Source organism: Microcaecilia unicolor, chromosome 5 (genome assembly GCF_901765095.1).
Source record: "Microcaecilia unicolor chromosome 5, aMicUni1.1, whole genome shotgun sequence".
NCBI lineage: Eukaryota > Metazoa > Chordata > Amphibia > Gymnophiona > Siphonopidae > Microcaecilia > Microcaecilia unicolor.
The window spans coordinates 86,490,094-86,506,079 of record NC_044035.1 but is presented as its reverse complement, the minus strand read 5'-3'; the positions used below and the strand labels follow the sequence as shown (position 1 = coordinate 86,506,079).

The 15,986-nt window shown below is 42.6% G+C and overlaps 1 protein-coding gene across 4 annotated transcripts in view; it reads right to left on the bottom strand.

Annotated features, from left to right (window-relative positions):
• LOC115470142 (neutral ceramidase-like) overlaps positions 1 to 15,986 on the bottom strand; it is a 160,602-nt gene that overhangs the window by 94,812 nt on the left and 49,804 nt on the right. For all 4 annotated transcript variants that reach the window (XM_030203090.1, XM_030203091.1, XM_030203089.1 and 1 more), the window contains 2 exons: positions 9,119 to 9,295; positions 8,744 to 8,871 (listed from right to left, as the gene is read on the bottom strand). In XM_030203090.1, coding sequence (XP_030058950.1) covers positions 8,744 to 8,871; positions 9,119 to 9,295 — 305 coding nt within the window. The remainder of the gene's footprint in view (positions 1 to 8,743; positions 8,872 to 9,118; positions 9,296 to 15,986) is intronic.

Below are 15,986 nucleotides of genomic sequence, written 5' to 3'. Positions count from 1 at the left end.
TATCTTGGCAATAAGTGTCAACATGGAATTAAGTAGGAAATAGCATGACAGGTGTATAGTTATCAAATAGGACTACATTCTGTAAATGGCATCTAAAAAATTGGCACCGAAAAAATAGCACTTAGCACTATTCTATAAATAACACCTAAATTAGGTGCAGATCTCCTTTAGTCTATAACAACATGTGTAAATTCAAGGAACACACCTGATCTGCCCATGCCTCTCCCATGGCCATGCCCCATTATTGGACACACATGTAAAATTTATGCACAAATCCCACGCCTAAATTTACAGAAATACATTTTAACTAAATCCAGTTGACACCAATAATTGCTTGTTCTCAATTATTGACACTAATTGACTGATTATTCAACTCAATTGAATGTGCAAATTGCGCATGAAGTTTTTAATGACTTTTATAGAATTCGGGGAATATTGTATATATGTGAACCCAATATTGAGAAGATATCAAGGGAGTAATTTGAAAATACTTAATATAGACTCTCAAATCGTTTTACACTCAGCAGCGCTATCCCCCGGATTCTATATATGGTGCCAAGATTTGTGGATGCAAACTAATTATGCAAATTAATTAACAAGCCCTTAACTGCCAACAATTGGGTGCTAACAACCAATTATTGAAGTTAATTCACCACTTAGGATCTGCATACACATCTGGTTGCATGCTCTTCTATAAGGAATGGCACCTAGCTCTGCTAGTATATAATTCAAAAGGGGGTATGACCATGGGCATGACAGGGGCATTCCAAAATGTTGCACGTGTAGTTAGAGAATATAGTCTCAGTGTGCCTAAGCTGGGTGCCAGCATTTACACCTGGTTTCAGCAGACTTAAGTCTGGCACCTAAAGTTAGGTGCAGGAATCTGCACTAAGCGGTACTCTATAAGGGATGTGTGCCCTGTACAGAATAACACATAGCAAGCACCAATGTGTATATATATATATATATATAAGAGATATATGTAGAAGCATGAAAGAGGCACAGGATTTGGGTATGTTCATATGTGATGATCTTAAGGTGGCCAAACAGGTAGAAAAGGCGATGGAAAAGCTAGAAGGATGCTTGGGTGTATAGGGAGAGGAATGGCCAGTAGGAAAAAGGAGGTGATGATGCCCCTGTGTAAGACTCTGGTGAATTCTGATGTCGAATATTGTGTACAATTCCAGAGACCGCACCTTCAAGAAGATATAAACAGGATGGAGTCGGTTCAGGGGGTGGTGACTAAAATGGTCAGTGATCTTCATCATAAAGTGTACGGGGACAGACTTAAAGATCTCAATATGTATACTTTGGAAGAAAGGCGGGAGAGGGGAGATATGATGGAGACATTTAAATATGTATGCGACATAAATGCAAAGTAGGCAAGTCTCTATCAATTAAAAGGAAGCTCTGGAATGAGAGGGCATAGGATGAAGGTGAAAGGGGATAGACTCAGCAGTAATCTGAGGAAATACTACTTCATACAAAGGTTGGTGAATTTGTGGAACAGCCTCATGGTGGAAGTGATGGAGTCGAAAGCAATATCTGAATTCAAGAGAGCTTGGGACAAGTACATAGGATCTCTAAGAGAGTAGATGGCATGGATGGGCAGACTGGATAGGCCACATGGTCTTTATCTGCCTACATTATTCTATGTTTCTATTTAAGCTACATGTAGAAGCTACAAACATCAGTGCTTTATGTATAGCTCATATGTTTGACTAAGATGCCCCAGGTTATACCTGGTTTTTCTGTATTCATTCCAAACATACACCCCCCTCATTCTATAGCATGAACGCCTAGATGGATGTACCATTTAAGTGCTCAGATTATACAATACTAGCACTTGCATACATGATAATACAGATTCATACATAAGTGCTAGTTGAGCGCTAAGTGATTTTCTATAATCTTAGCACAACTTGCATACAGCATGATTACAAGGGGAGCATTCATGTGGACAGGGTCTAACTACTACTAGTATTTAGCATTTCTATAGTGCTACAAGGCGTACGCAGCGCTGCACAAACATAGAAGAAAGACAGTCCCTGCTCAAAGAGCTTACAATCTAATAGACAAAAAATAAATAAAGTAAGCAAATCAAATCAATTAATGTGAACGGGAAGGAAGAGAGGAGGGTAGGTGGAGGCGAGTGGTTACAAGTGGTTACGAGTCAAAAGCAATGTTAAAGAGGTGGGCTTTCAGTCTAGATTTAAAGGTGGCCAAGGATGGGGCAAGACGTAGGGGCTCAGGAAGTTTATTCCAGGTGTAGGGTGCAGCGAGACAGAAGGCGCGAAGTCTGGAGTTGGCAGTAGTGGAGAAGGGAACAGATAAGAAGGATTTATCCATGGAGCAGAGTGCACGGGAAGGGGTGTAGGGAAGGACAAGTGTGGAGAGATACTGGGGAGCAGCAGAGTGAGTACATTTATAGGTTAGTAGAAGAAGTTTGAACAGGATGCGAAAACGGATAGGGAGCCAGTGAAGGGTCTTGAGGAGAGGGGTAGTATGAGTAAAGCGACCCTGGCGGAAGATGAGACGGGCAGCAGAGTTTTGAACCGACTGGAGAGGGGAGAGGTGACTAAGTGGGAGGCCAGCAAGAAGCAGATTGCAGTAGTCTAAACGAGAGGTGACAAGGGTGTGGATGAGGGTTTTGGTAGAGTGCTCGGAAAGAAAGGGGCGGATTTTACGGATGTTGTAAAGAAAGAAATGACAGGTCTTGGCAATCTGCTGGATATGAGCAGAGAAGGAGAGAGAAGAGTCAAAGATGACCCCAAGGTTTCGAGCAGAGGAGACAGGGAGAATGAGAGAGCCATCAACAGAAATAGAAAACGGGGGGGAGCGGGGAGGTGGGTTTGGGGGGGAAAATGAGAAGCTCGGTTTTGGTCATATTTAATTTCAGGTGGCGTTGAGACATCCAGACAGCAATGTCAGACAAGCACACTGAAACTTTGGTTTGGATGCAAGGTGAGATATCAGGGGTAGAAAGGTAGATTTGGGAGTCATCAGCATAGAGATGGTAGGAAAAGCCATGGGATGAGATTAATGAACCAAGGGAAGAAGTGTAGATAGAAAAGAGGAGGGGACCAAGAACAGAACCCTGAGGTACGCCGACAGGCAGAGGGATAGAAGTAGAAGAGGATCCACCAGAGTGAACACTAAAGGTGCGGAGGGAGAGGTAGGAAGAGAACCAGGAAAGGACAGAGCCCTGGAATCCAAGTGAGGACAGGGTATCGAGAAGTATGCTGTGATCGACAGTGTCAAAAGCAGCGGAAAGATCAAGAAGAATGAGGATGGAATATTGACCTCTGGATTTAGCCAGTAATAGGTCATTGGAGACTTTAGTAAGCGCAGTTTCGGTTGAGTGGAGAGGGCGAAAACCAGATTGTAGTGGGTCAAGAATAGCATGTGAGGAGAGAAAATCAAGGCAGCAAACAGCACGCTCAAGTAATTTGGAGAGAAAAGGAAGGAGGGAGATGGGTCGGTAATTAGAGGGACAAGTAGGGTTGAGTGAAGGCTTCTTAAGGAGAGGTGTGACCATAGCATGTTTAAAGGCAGCAGGGACAGTCGCAGTGGAAAGTGAGAGGTTGAGAATGTGACAGATAAAAGGAATAAGAGCAGGAGAGATGACATTAAGAAGGTGGGTGGGAATGGGATCAGAGGAACAGGTGGTACATTTTGAGGAAGAAAGGAGAAGTGTAGTTTCCTCAATAGTAACTTCAGGAAAGGAGGAAAGGGAATGAGGGGAAGGAGAGAGAGGGGAACGGACTAGTGGAGGGAGAAGTGGTGAGGTAGAGAAAGCAAGGTTTATCTTTTGAACCTTGTTGTGAAAGAATTCAGCAAGGGTCTGAGGAGATAATGAAGGGGGAGTTGGGGGAGGAGGCACCTTGAGGAGAGAGTTCAATGTGGTGAAGAGAAGTCGAGGATTAGAGCCAAGAGAGTTGGTCAGTTGGATATAATAATCCTGTTTGGCACGTAAAAGAGCAGATTGGAAGGAGGTCAGCATGAACTTAAAGTGTAAGAAATCAGCAAGGGCCCGAGATTTCCACCAGAGGCGTTCGGCGGAGCAGGTACAGGAACGTAGGTAGCGGATATTAGAAGTCAGCCAAGATTGGGGTTTTGTACGCCTTACATAGCAGGTCATCAAAGGTGCAAGAGTGTCTAAGGCAGAGGATAGAGTATTGTTGTAAGAAGAAACAGCCTCGTTGACAGACGTGGATGGTGCCACAGTAGAGAGGAGGTTTGAAACATGGGAGGATAGAGATGAAGGGTCAAGATCGTGAAGATTCCTAGATAAATTAGATAAGATAGGACGGGACTGGGAGGGAGGAGATTTAAGTGTGAAAGTTATAAGATGGTGATCAGAGGCAAGGAAACTAGAGGGTGAACAGTTCGAGGAGAAGATGAGATCAAGACAGTGACCATTTTGATGAGTGGGGGAGGTGGAGCATAGTTGGAGATTAAAGGAGGACGTTAAAGCGAGTAACTTGGAAATATAAGAGTTGGAAGGATCATTAGCAGGAATATTAAAGTCACCAAGGATGAGAGAGGGGGAGGAAGGATCATGGAAGAAGGCAAGCCAGGCGTCAAAGTCACTGAGAAAGGATGAAAGGGACTTATCAGGGGGACGATAAATGACCGCTATTCGAAGAGGCAGAGGAGAGAAAAGGCGGATAGAGTGGACTTCAAAGGAGGAAAAACAGTGAGATTGAGGTGGAAGAAGGGGTTGAAATCTGGAGGAGGGAGAGAGAAGTAGTCTAACACCGCCCCCACGGCCAGCAGGGCAAGGAGTATGTGAAAATAGATAACCGCCATGGCACAGGGCTGTGACTGAAGCAGAGTCATCAGGGCAGAGCCAGGTTTCTGTTATGGCGAGCAGATGGAGGTGACGCGAGATAAAGAGGTCCTGGATATAGGCGAGTTTGTTACAGATAGAGCGGGCATCTAGCTGCCACCAAATAGATGTGCACATCTACCATTTCAGAAACCTACATGTCTAAGTGCTGCCAGTTAAGTACAGAGCCTGCAATTGTGCAACACAAGTGATTATGGTCCAAAAAAAATAAAATTCTGAAGGATGAAGAGAGCAACCTCCCATAATCTCTCCTGTGGGGGCAGCTGTTAATCCTGAAATTAATCACTTGTGCAATCGCTTCTGAAATAGGGAATATATTCACCCTTTGTCCAAATCATTCCCCCTTGCCATATGCATGTATTACTGATTTACATCCAGGCTTTTTAAAATTGGGTTTGCAACATGCATCTGAGATATAGATTTTATTTATTTATTACATTTGTACCCCGCGCTTTCCCACTCATCGCAGGTTCGATGCGGCTTACATAGAAACAAGAGAATACAATCTGTAGTATCAGAATCAACAAAGGAGGTATGTGATAGGACAAATGAACAAGGAGTAAATGGGATAGAAGAGGTATGAGAGAAAGGATAGGGATAGGTAAGGAGGTGGAGCGATAAAGGAGAAGTTGGGAAGAGCATGGAGGGTAAGAAGGTTGGTAGGAGATATTTTCTGAGTCATTGTTGTTAATGATTAGTTGAACCGGTAAATAGATAGGTTGCTTATGTTTGCTTATTGTAGGTCAAGTCATTCGGGTAAACCTGTTTGAATAGATGGGTTTTCAATAGTTTCCTAAAGGGAAGATATTCATTAACTGACCGAATGTATCTGGGTAGAGCATTCCAGAGTTGGGATCCCAGGTAGGGGAAGTTAGATGCATGGTAGGTTTTGTACTTTAGTCCTTTGCAGTTGGGAAGGTGCAGGTTAAGGTATGATCGTGAAGATGTTGACATGTTTCTGGTCGGAAGGTTTAATAGATTGACCATGTAACTTGGTGATACTCCATGGATAATCTTGTGGATTAGAGTGATGGCCTTAAAGTTGACTCGTTCTCTAATAGGGAGCCAATGAAGTTTCATACGGAGGGGTGTTGCACTTTCAAATCTAGGCTTCCCATAAATAAGTCTAGCTGCCGTGTTCTGGGCAGTTTGAAGTTTTTTCATGATTTGGGCCTTACATCCAACAAAGATACTATTACAGTAATCAGCGTGGGTGAGTACCGTGGATTATACCAAGCTGCGGAAGATAGCTAGATAGATAGATAGATAGATAGATAGATAGATAGATAGATAGATAGATAGATAGATAGATATCCTCCCCTCATGTTCAGCACTTGCCCTCTCTATGTCCCTATCACTTTCCTGTGCCCAGCATCTTTTCTCCAGTCCTCCTGGTTATCCAGCTTGTCACGGCTCTCCCCTCCTTCCACACACCCCACCCCAGGCCCAGCATCTCTCCTTCTCTTTCCCTCTCCCCCTCCACAGACTGGATCACTCTCTCCTTCCACTGGTTCAGCATCTCTCCACCTCAGGTGTCCCCCCCCCCCCCTCTCTCTCTCTCTCTCTTTCTCTCCATTCACCCCCTTCAGTCCAGCATCATCTCTCACCTTTTCTTGCCCAGGTCTCATTCTATTCCATCTGTTTCAAACCTCCACCACCACCACCACCACCATGCAGGTCCCAGCCTCTTTACCCATCTCTCTCCTCCCCTAGCAGGCCCGGTATCCCTTTCTTCCTCTGCCACGCTCCCTCCTCCACAGGTCTAGCATCTCTAACCACTCCTCTTCCCCCCTCCCCCCAGAAGGCCCAGCATTTCTCCCCCTCTCTCCACAACTCCCAGTAACTCTCTAAAACACCCTCCTCTCTCTCCTCTCCCCTGCCACCCGGGGTCCTCAAGATTTGCAGCAGGTAGCCAGCGGCCAGCAGAGGCAGCCAGAATGCATCAAGCTGGTGCCACAATGGCCTTTCCACTGCCACACCCCACATCTCTGATGTTACTTCCTGTGGGCAGGATGAGGCAGCGGAAAGGGCCTAGCAGCCACTGGCCAAAAACAGTTTACCTTGCAGATTTTGAGAGCCCCGTGGAGGGATATACTTGACCTGCAAGGAGGCAGAGAGAGAGGGTGAGAAATGTCAAGATCTGTCAATGCCCCTACCATTGGGCAGCCCTGGGCATTTTGCCAGACACATTCAATAGCAGCTGTGCCTCTGGATAGGCATATGCATTGTTGGAGTCTGGGCAAGACTCACAGTTATATGCATAACTTATAGAACACTATCCAGCTTATTTTCGAAAGAGATCGCCGTCCATCTTCTGACACAAATCGGGAGATGGCCGGCGATCTCCTGAACCCAGCCAAATCGGTATTATCGAAAGCCAATTTTGGCCGGCGCCAACTGCTTTCTGTCGCTGAGCCGACCAAACTTCAAGGCAGGGTACAGAAGGCAGGGGCGTGGTTACGAGATGGCTGGCTTCCCCCGATAATGGAAAAAAGATGGCCAGCTTTAACGAGCATTTCGCTGGCTGCACTTGGTCCATTTATTTTTAGGGCCAAGTCTCAAAAAAGTGCTCCAATTGACCAGATGACCACTGGAGGGAATCGGGGATGACCTCCCCTTACTCCCCCAGTGGTCACCAACTCCCTCCCACCCTAAAAAATAACTTTAAAAACATTTTTGCCAGCCTCTATGCCAGCCTCAAATGTCATACCCAGCTCAATGACAGCAGTATGCAGGTCCTTGGAGCAGTATTTAGTGGGTGCAGTGCACTTCAGGCAGGTGGTCCCAGGCCCATCCCCTCCCACCTGTTACACTTGTGGTGGTAAATATTGAGCCCTCCAAAAAAAAAACCAAAACCCACTGTACCCACATCTAGGTGCCCCCCCCCTTCACCCCTTAGGGCTATGGTAGTGGTGTACAGTTGTGGGGAGTGGGTTTGGGGAGGGATTTCGGGGGCTCAGCACACAAGGGAAGGGAGGTATGCACCTGGGAGCAATTTTTGAAGTCCACTGCAGTGTCCCCTAGGGTGCCCGGTTGGTGTCCTGGCATGTGAGGGGGACCAGTGCACTACAAATGCTGGCTCCTCCCATGACCAAAGGGCTTGTTTTCCGCCGGGTTTGAGATGGCCGGGCCCGGTTTCCATTATGGCTGAAAACCGAACCCAGCCATCTCTAAACCCAGCGATCTCACCATTTGACCTAAATGTTCAGATTTAACCGGCGCCAACCGTATTATCAAAAGAAAAGATGGCCGGCCATTTTTTTTTCTATAATACGGTTGGCTCTGCCCCTTTAAGGCACCGGCCACATAGTTGGCCAGCCAGCTATTTGGCCGGCGCCATTCAATTATGCCCCTCCACATGTTATGCACATATCTCCACACTAAAATGAGCCCAAAACAGGAAAAACTCCAAGTGCTCCAAAAACCAATTCTCCTACAGAATATAAATATTGTGGGAAGATCTTTAAAAATTTTAACTTAGACCCAGATTCGTGACTCAAGGCAATACTGCTGTGCATTGGGGTGTAAATAAATGTTTAGATACCCCATCTACTGGGACCAAGTCATGCTGCATTGTGGGAAGGGTCAAATGTCAGCTGCCAGTATGCTCTCTAGGTAGGAGAACTTTAAAATGAAGTGTGAAAAATTAGCATAAACCCCTCACAAATTGTAAAGGAAACAAATGTTTATCTTAAACTGGATAAAACATTAAGGGTCAATGAATGGCATATCTGGGATAAAAGGAGTCACGTCAATTAATCAACCTCTCTAGATATCAATATACCCTGTCTATTAGGGATCATTGCTTAAATATTTTCCGCAATATGTACATAAACATCATGTGTACTAAAACCACAGGTCAGACACAATCATTTTCTCATTATTCCCCACCTGCTTCTCTCAGCATCTGGATTCTGTAGATAAGAGAAAGGACTTCTGTTGATCTGACTGTTTTCCACATCACCTTTATTGATGAAGATTTTTCCTGATTTCATATTTTGGTGAGCTAGATCAATACTCTGAAAATCATAAAACAGAGAAAAATAAAAAGGGTTTCTTCCCGTTCAGTAAGATGATTTTCCTATTAATTCTTCAACATATAAATTTAGATCTGCTTCTTTGCACCGCCAATGTAACTGATATTACAATATTAAAATAAAATAATCCTTATGGCAACCAGTATTGATCATGTTACAGTGACAGAAGTGTCTTTGTTTATATATAAAAGAAGAGATGCATTCATAAACATCACTAATATGTTCCTACCTTTATAATCCCACTCACAAGAGCGTCAAAAGTGGACTTAATGAACCCCTTGCCAGAAATCAAGAATAGAGTATACTGGAAGTAGCCAGCAGGTCCTGAATGGGTGTGAGTACCACTCATGATGACATTGTCTTGTCGGTATAGGTCACCATATTTAGCCTTCAGTTGTTTGATCACCTTACAAAAAATATAAAATAATGTGGGGGGTTTTTAATTCATAACATCACATTTGGCACTGAATATTCTTTCAAATTAAAGACAAAACATAATTCCTTGAAAGGAAGAGATTCTTAGGGCCCTGTTTACTAAGCCTTGCTGTAGGCGCGTAAACTTATTAGTGCGTGCTAAAAATGAGCACACGCTAACACTAAAAACACCCATAGGACTATAATGGGTGTCTCTATTGTTAGAGTGTGCTAAAAATTAGCACACGCTAAAAAGTTAGCAAGCCTACAGCATGGCTTTGTAAACAGGGCCCTTATGGTTTTTGTTATCTGCAATTCTTTTTTTTTAATTAGCATTTAATAATTATTACACAAGCAAAATATACTTGTTACAGTAACACAGAGAAGGAATAAACAGAAATTTGAATTATAACTCAGGTAACATCTATCTCTTCCTTAGACCACAAAAACTCAGAAAGGGGGACATATCCAAAAGAGGAGATCAACTCATAGGAAAACTCTAGTAGGCATAACTTAGCATGAGAAAACACCCACTACACTTTCAATTAGTCAGTTCTCTAAACTAACTTTTTCAAGTCCAGGAAAGCCTAACTTGTTCAGGAGCAAAGAACACATATTAGTTCCAGTATACTTAACAATGCATTTACATGGATAACTCAGTAATAAGTGGCACCCAAATCTTTGGTTTCCTGTCTCATAGCTAGGAATAAATTTCCTGCAGTCTTGTGTAGACTTAGCAACATTAGGGTAAACTCATATTCTTTCTCCAAAAAACAAAGCCCGAGAACACCCAAAATAAGCTCTCAAAACCACATTTAAATCTTGCTCAGATACAAAGGCAATAAGTAAAGTTGTTCGTTCCATAATTTCCATATTAGAATGTTCCAAAAAATCTAAAGATTATGTAAATTCAATTCAATTTTGGTCTTATATACACCACTAATATCCCCTGTTTAGGGTTAAGTGCGGTTTACAACATTAGTGGAACAACAGTACAGTTCTATAAGTAGGAAAATGGGTGAATACATTCTTATTGGATAGATATGATGTTATAGAGCGTTATACGGTGTGATTATAGTCTTTGTTAAATTTGATATTTCTAAAGTGATTGGTGTGTGTCATATAGCAATCTTTAGAAAGAAGAAGGTTTTTAGCTTCTTTCAGAAGCTGAGGTAGTTATTCTGTGCTCTGATAGCCAGAGGGAGTGAATTCTATAATGTGATCCCTGCTGCGGAGAAGAGCGAGTTAAAGATCTTCTTAGATCAGATTCCCTTGTAAAATGGTGGGGCTTGGATCAATTGTTCTTTCAGTCTGCTGAAGTGAACAATGCAAATAGATGAGATGTTAATCAGGAGTGCAGAGGTAGTGCCTTGAAGAATCTGAAAGATTAGGCAGGCAACCTTGAACTTAGTTCTTTCAGCTATTGGTAGCCAGTGTAGTTTTGTAAGGTAAGGTGAAACACTGGTGTATCTGTTTAGTTTGAAGATTAGTCTTGCCTCTGTGTTCTGCATGATCTGTACATTTTTTTTTTTGGCATTTGCTCCTAATGCCAAGAAATAGGGCATTGCAGTTGTCCAGGTGCGGTAGAATAAGCATTTGAACAAGTATCACAAAGGCATTTTGATCAAAGAATGATCTGATTAGACGAAGTTGTCTCATTTTAAACATTGTTTTCTTCCATAGTTGGTTGATATGGGATGTGAATGATAGGGAGGAGTCAAGGATGACTCCAAGCATTCTAGCTTCTGATTCGACTAGGAAGGTAATGTTGTTGGGTAATGTTATTGAATTTGGGACCTTGGCTCCTTGATTCCAGAACCAGAGAGTCTTTTGGGTGTTCAATTTCAGTTTGTTTGCTTGAGCCCAGGTTTGAATAGTATTCATTTTGATTGTAGCCGATCAGGTTAGATCTTGGTGTGAGGATGTCAGAGGGAGAAGGAGCAAGATGTCATCCGCTTACGATAGTAATAATTCTCCTGGTCCCAGGTGAATAGAGCTAAGGGAAGACATGAAGAGGTTGAACAAGATGGGAGCGAGCGGGAACCCTTGAGGAACCCTACATTTCGGAATTCAGTATTTGGAAAGGTTTTTGTTTTCACTGAGTAGCTTCGGTTTGAGAGGAATTTGTTGAACCATTTGAGGACTGGTCCAGTTATTCCAATCTGATTCAGACAGTCCAGTAGCATTACGTGATCCACTGCATCGAATGCTGCTGATATGTCGAACTGGAGTAGTAGCACCTGATCCCCCTTACATAGGTATTGTTTGGCATACATTGTTAGTACTAAGTGTAGAGTTTCTGTGCTGTGTGCAGATCTGAATCCAAATTGGGACTGATGTAATGTGGAGAATGTGTCCAGATATTTGGAAAATTGTTTACTAACATATGATTCAAGCATTTTTGTAAACAGTGGTATACTTGCCACTGGGCAATAATTTACTGCAGAGGCTGTGTCTAGCCCTGATCCCTTTAATAGTGGTTTGAGGACGATTTTGCCCATATCTGGAGGAAGAGAGCCAGAATCTAATAGTCCATTAAGGCAGTCTGTTAGCCATTGAATCACCTATGTTGGGGTAGTTTGAAACAAGAATTCCGGACAATGGTCAAGGAATCAATACGAGCGTGAGCATTTTAGTAGTAGTGACTTTATGTCTTCAGTTGATAGTGGTTGGAATGATTCCCATAGTTGGTTTGCTTTAATTCCCTGACTTGCATCTAGGGTTGAGTTGACTCCTGAGTCATAGTCTTTTTTTTTTCTTTTAGATTATATTTGGCTAGGTCAACTCTAATTTGATCGACCTTACTTTCGAAGTAGGCAGCTAGATTTTGAGCAGAGGGGCATATTTGTTCCTCTTTATCAGGAGAGTGGATGGAAGTTAGGCTCCTAATTAGGGTGAATAGTTTTTTTATTGTCAAGGTTATCCTGACCCTCTAGGCTGCTGTAGAATTTTTGTTTGGAGTCGGTTACTTTTTGTTTGTAGTGACAAAGGGACAGTTTCCATTAGGATCTATTGCCAGTAGTTTTGCTTTTTCTCCATTTCTTTTCAAGGTTTCTGCAATTTTGTTTTTTTTATGACAGCTCTTCTGAGAGCCGTGGTGATTTTCGAGTTGCTTTAACCTTTTTGGTAGTAATTGGTGCTATTTTATCCAACAATGTTTTGACTTTGGTGTCCCAGTCCAATTTCACAGATTCTTGCATGGGGCTTTCAAGGGTAAGAGAGTTCTTTAGTTCGTTCCAGAAGCTGGATTCATCGATTTTCCCTCTGGTGGTTATTAGCTTAACAGGGTGATGTTTGGGGTGGTTCGCTAGCCAGATATTAATGGTAAAGTCCAGTTGAAAGTGATCGGACCATGGTATGGGTTTCCATGAGGAAGATCAAATCAAGTTGGTGGGGTAGGACGTAAGGAAATCTAAAGTATGGCTTAGCGCATGGGTTGGGCCTCCCTCATGTATAGTGAGTTCAGTTGTTCTCAAGAATGATTTAAAGTTATGAACATTGGTATCACCATCATTCTCTAGGTGTAGGTTTAGATCTCCCGGGACAACTTCCCAAAAATGTTGTGCTCCTGATTGTCATCCTGTATCTTTTTTATGAGGAAATATCGTAAATTCTGGTTATCTGCAATTCTATAACTGGGCACCTGAAGTTATGAATGATTTGGTGCACATAAGTGAGAAGAAAATTTGTACTTATGCATGTAAGTGCACTATGCACTATCCAGTAACAGAGCACGTAAATGGCTTAGCACATAACCGCAAGGGAGGCATACGCATGGGCAAGGGAGGCATACGCATAAGAGAGGCATGGACAGGTCTCCATCTTACAAGTGCAATTTATAGAATGTTATAAGTTATTCACATGGCTCACCACTCTTAGAGTGCCCATTTATACCTGTCATTGACATGGTGCAAGCAGGTGTGCCAAAATGTAGGTTCCAATGTCGACATGCAGCATCTTGGGACCCAGATGCACCTATAGAATTAGTACTCAGCTAGAGTTACCATATGGCTCCAGTAAAAAGAGGACAGATTGAGCCAGTCTGGATTTTACTTACATTAAAAGCAATCTGCCCTCTTTTCTACTGGAGCCATATGGTAACCCTACACTCAGCATATGGCATCGAGGCACCTACATTGTAGTGCCCAGTTATACAATTGCCCTCTTAATTCTGCTTGCTAGTCCAGTCCAGGAGAGGCTTTTTTCTGTGTCATTTGTTTTGAAGGGATAGTGGAACAATTTGTCAATAGAAGTGGTAGTCAGCCCTTTTCACTTCAGGAGACTTGTCAATAATGACTCAAGTCTCCAATAGTCTTTCTTTTTTGCTCATTTTGCTGTAAAAGAACCATAGCAAAACCCTTTGAGTCATATATGATCCCCAAGACATAGGTAAGTATCAGCAATCAGCAATGGATTTGTGAACTGTATTTTCAGGGGGGGAAAAAGTGTTTTACCTCAGACAAAGAACTTGCAACCAAGGTTACCTGGTGTTAAATACAAAGTCCAAAAAAGACCCACACATGAATGAGATTACAATTGCTTACATTTGTCTTATGCTAGAGTTATTATTAAGTCTCTAAAGAGTTACTTGTTCTGCAGTAATTGCTGCTGAACATATTTATTGCTGAAACATTCTCAAGGGTTAAGGTGCTGCTGATATTACTGCATTTCAACCAAGACAGAAGAGCTAGAAGAGGGCATTCCACTAAATAGAAAGTTTAATCTAGTTTTACAGTGCACGTAGGGGAATGAAAAAACTACATTTCCAGCAGTGGTACTACTACTACTACTTACTACTACTTAACATTTGTAGAGTGCTACTAGGGTTATGCAGCGCTGTACAATTTAACAAAGAGAGACAGTCCCTGCTCAAAGAGCTTACAATCTAATAGACAAGTGAACGGTCGGTCTGATAGGGGCAGACAAATTGGGGCAGTCTGGATTCACTGAACGGTAAGGCTCACCAGTCTATAATTTCCTGGATCACCTCTGGAACCTTTTTTAAAAACTTGCATTACATTGGCCACCCTCCAATCTTCCGGTTCCATGCTTGATTTTAAAGATAAATTAAATGTTACTAACAATAGCCTTAAGAGAGCCATAGTAGTATGCTGGTGTTCTTCTACCACTGCATTCATGTGTACATGTTCTGCATTATGCATTTATTTTTCATATTGCAGTCTAATGTGTTTTCAGTGCTGCTGTCACTTCCCGATTGTCTTTACTGTCTGTGACTCTCTCCCTCCAGTCACTGAATTACTGGCAAGTGATGGCTTCAGTGTTCTTAAATGACATGCAGTGTGTCATAATCTCAGGTACTAAGCCTATTGGTCCCTTTCTTTGCCTTCTACCCTTGTGGATCTTTTTGCCCCCTCCACCTGGTCCCTGGCTTAGAATCAGAGTTGCCAACTGTGCGGAATTGGGCGGGTTTTTAACTCACCTGTGGGCATTTTTTTTGCCGTCACAGGTTGTGACTTTTTGAGCAGGGTTTTGTTTTTTGGGGGCAGTTCTCACCCTATTGGTCAAATTTGGAGCCAGAATGAGACTTGGTACATCGCAAGCCTCATTCTGGCTCCATATTTGACCAATAGGAGGGTGAGGTGGGTGATTAGGTCATTTGCTGATAACTCATCACTCTGGACTGGAGAGAGGCATGCGCAGCAGAGCAGCTGAACTGAGCAGAGGAGCAGCACATCCTGGAGGAGAGCAAGGAGGAAGGCGGACAGAGGCAGAGCATCACACAAGTGAGGCAGTAACTATAGACTAAGTCATGTCCAAAAGTAGCCCAACAATTTTTAACACGAAAAAATAGCTAGGTGCGGGGGGGCGGGGGCAGCCTCATATAGTGATTTTTGGTGTTGGGCTATTTTTGTGCTTCTTTAGGCATGACTTCAGCTGGAAAAAAAATTTGTCATCTGGCGACCGTGCTCTGAATAGACAGCGTGCAGCACTGCTCTTTTGCCCCACCTTATAAGCATCAACCTTTTTAAGCTCACTTCATTTCCCCTATTCTCTCAACTTCCTCAATTTTATCTTCTACGTAGCTCCACTTCTGCAATAAATCAACCCATTCTTCAGACACTCCATATCCACCTCTGTGCAATATAATGTCAGCCTATCAGCAATTGTAAATATCCAGTACAAAGACTCTTGGGGTAGGAAGACTTTGTGTTTCAGCTTCTGAAGGCAGTAAATAAACTGTTCGTACTTAAAATAAACAGTAGAAATTCAGGAAAAACAGAGTCTTCCTTGAGGATGTTGGGCTGCTGGTTTAACCGGCTGAACAGCAATGCACATGCATGCACTATTAGCACAGGTGCATATAACCACTTTCTGCTGCTGTTGCAAGCACCTCTTGATTCAAACTACAATCAAGAGAGAATAACAAAATTAAAAAAAAACAATACAGCTTACTAATATAAACTCATAACCTAAAATTTATATAAATAAGACTTTAGCATCTTCCTAAAGGCTAGATATGAAGGCAGAAATTTCAAATTGGCAGGAAATGTGTTCCAATAACATGCCCTCTGAAAAGGGAAGGAATTCTCAAGAATTAATTTAAACCTAACATTTTTCATTATGTAAGAGTACGATGAAAACATAGATTTCTCCTAGAAGACGGAATAACCAATAAACCCACCAATCCTTCTGCATTTGATCCAAAAAGTGATTTAAAAACT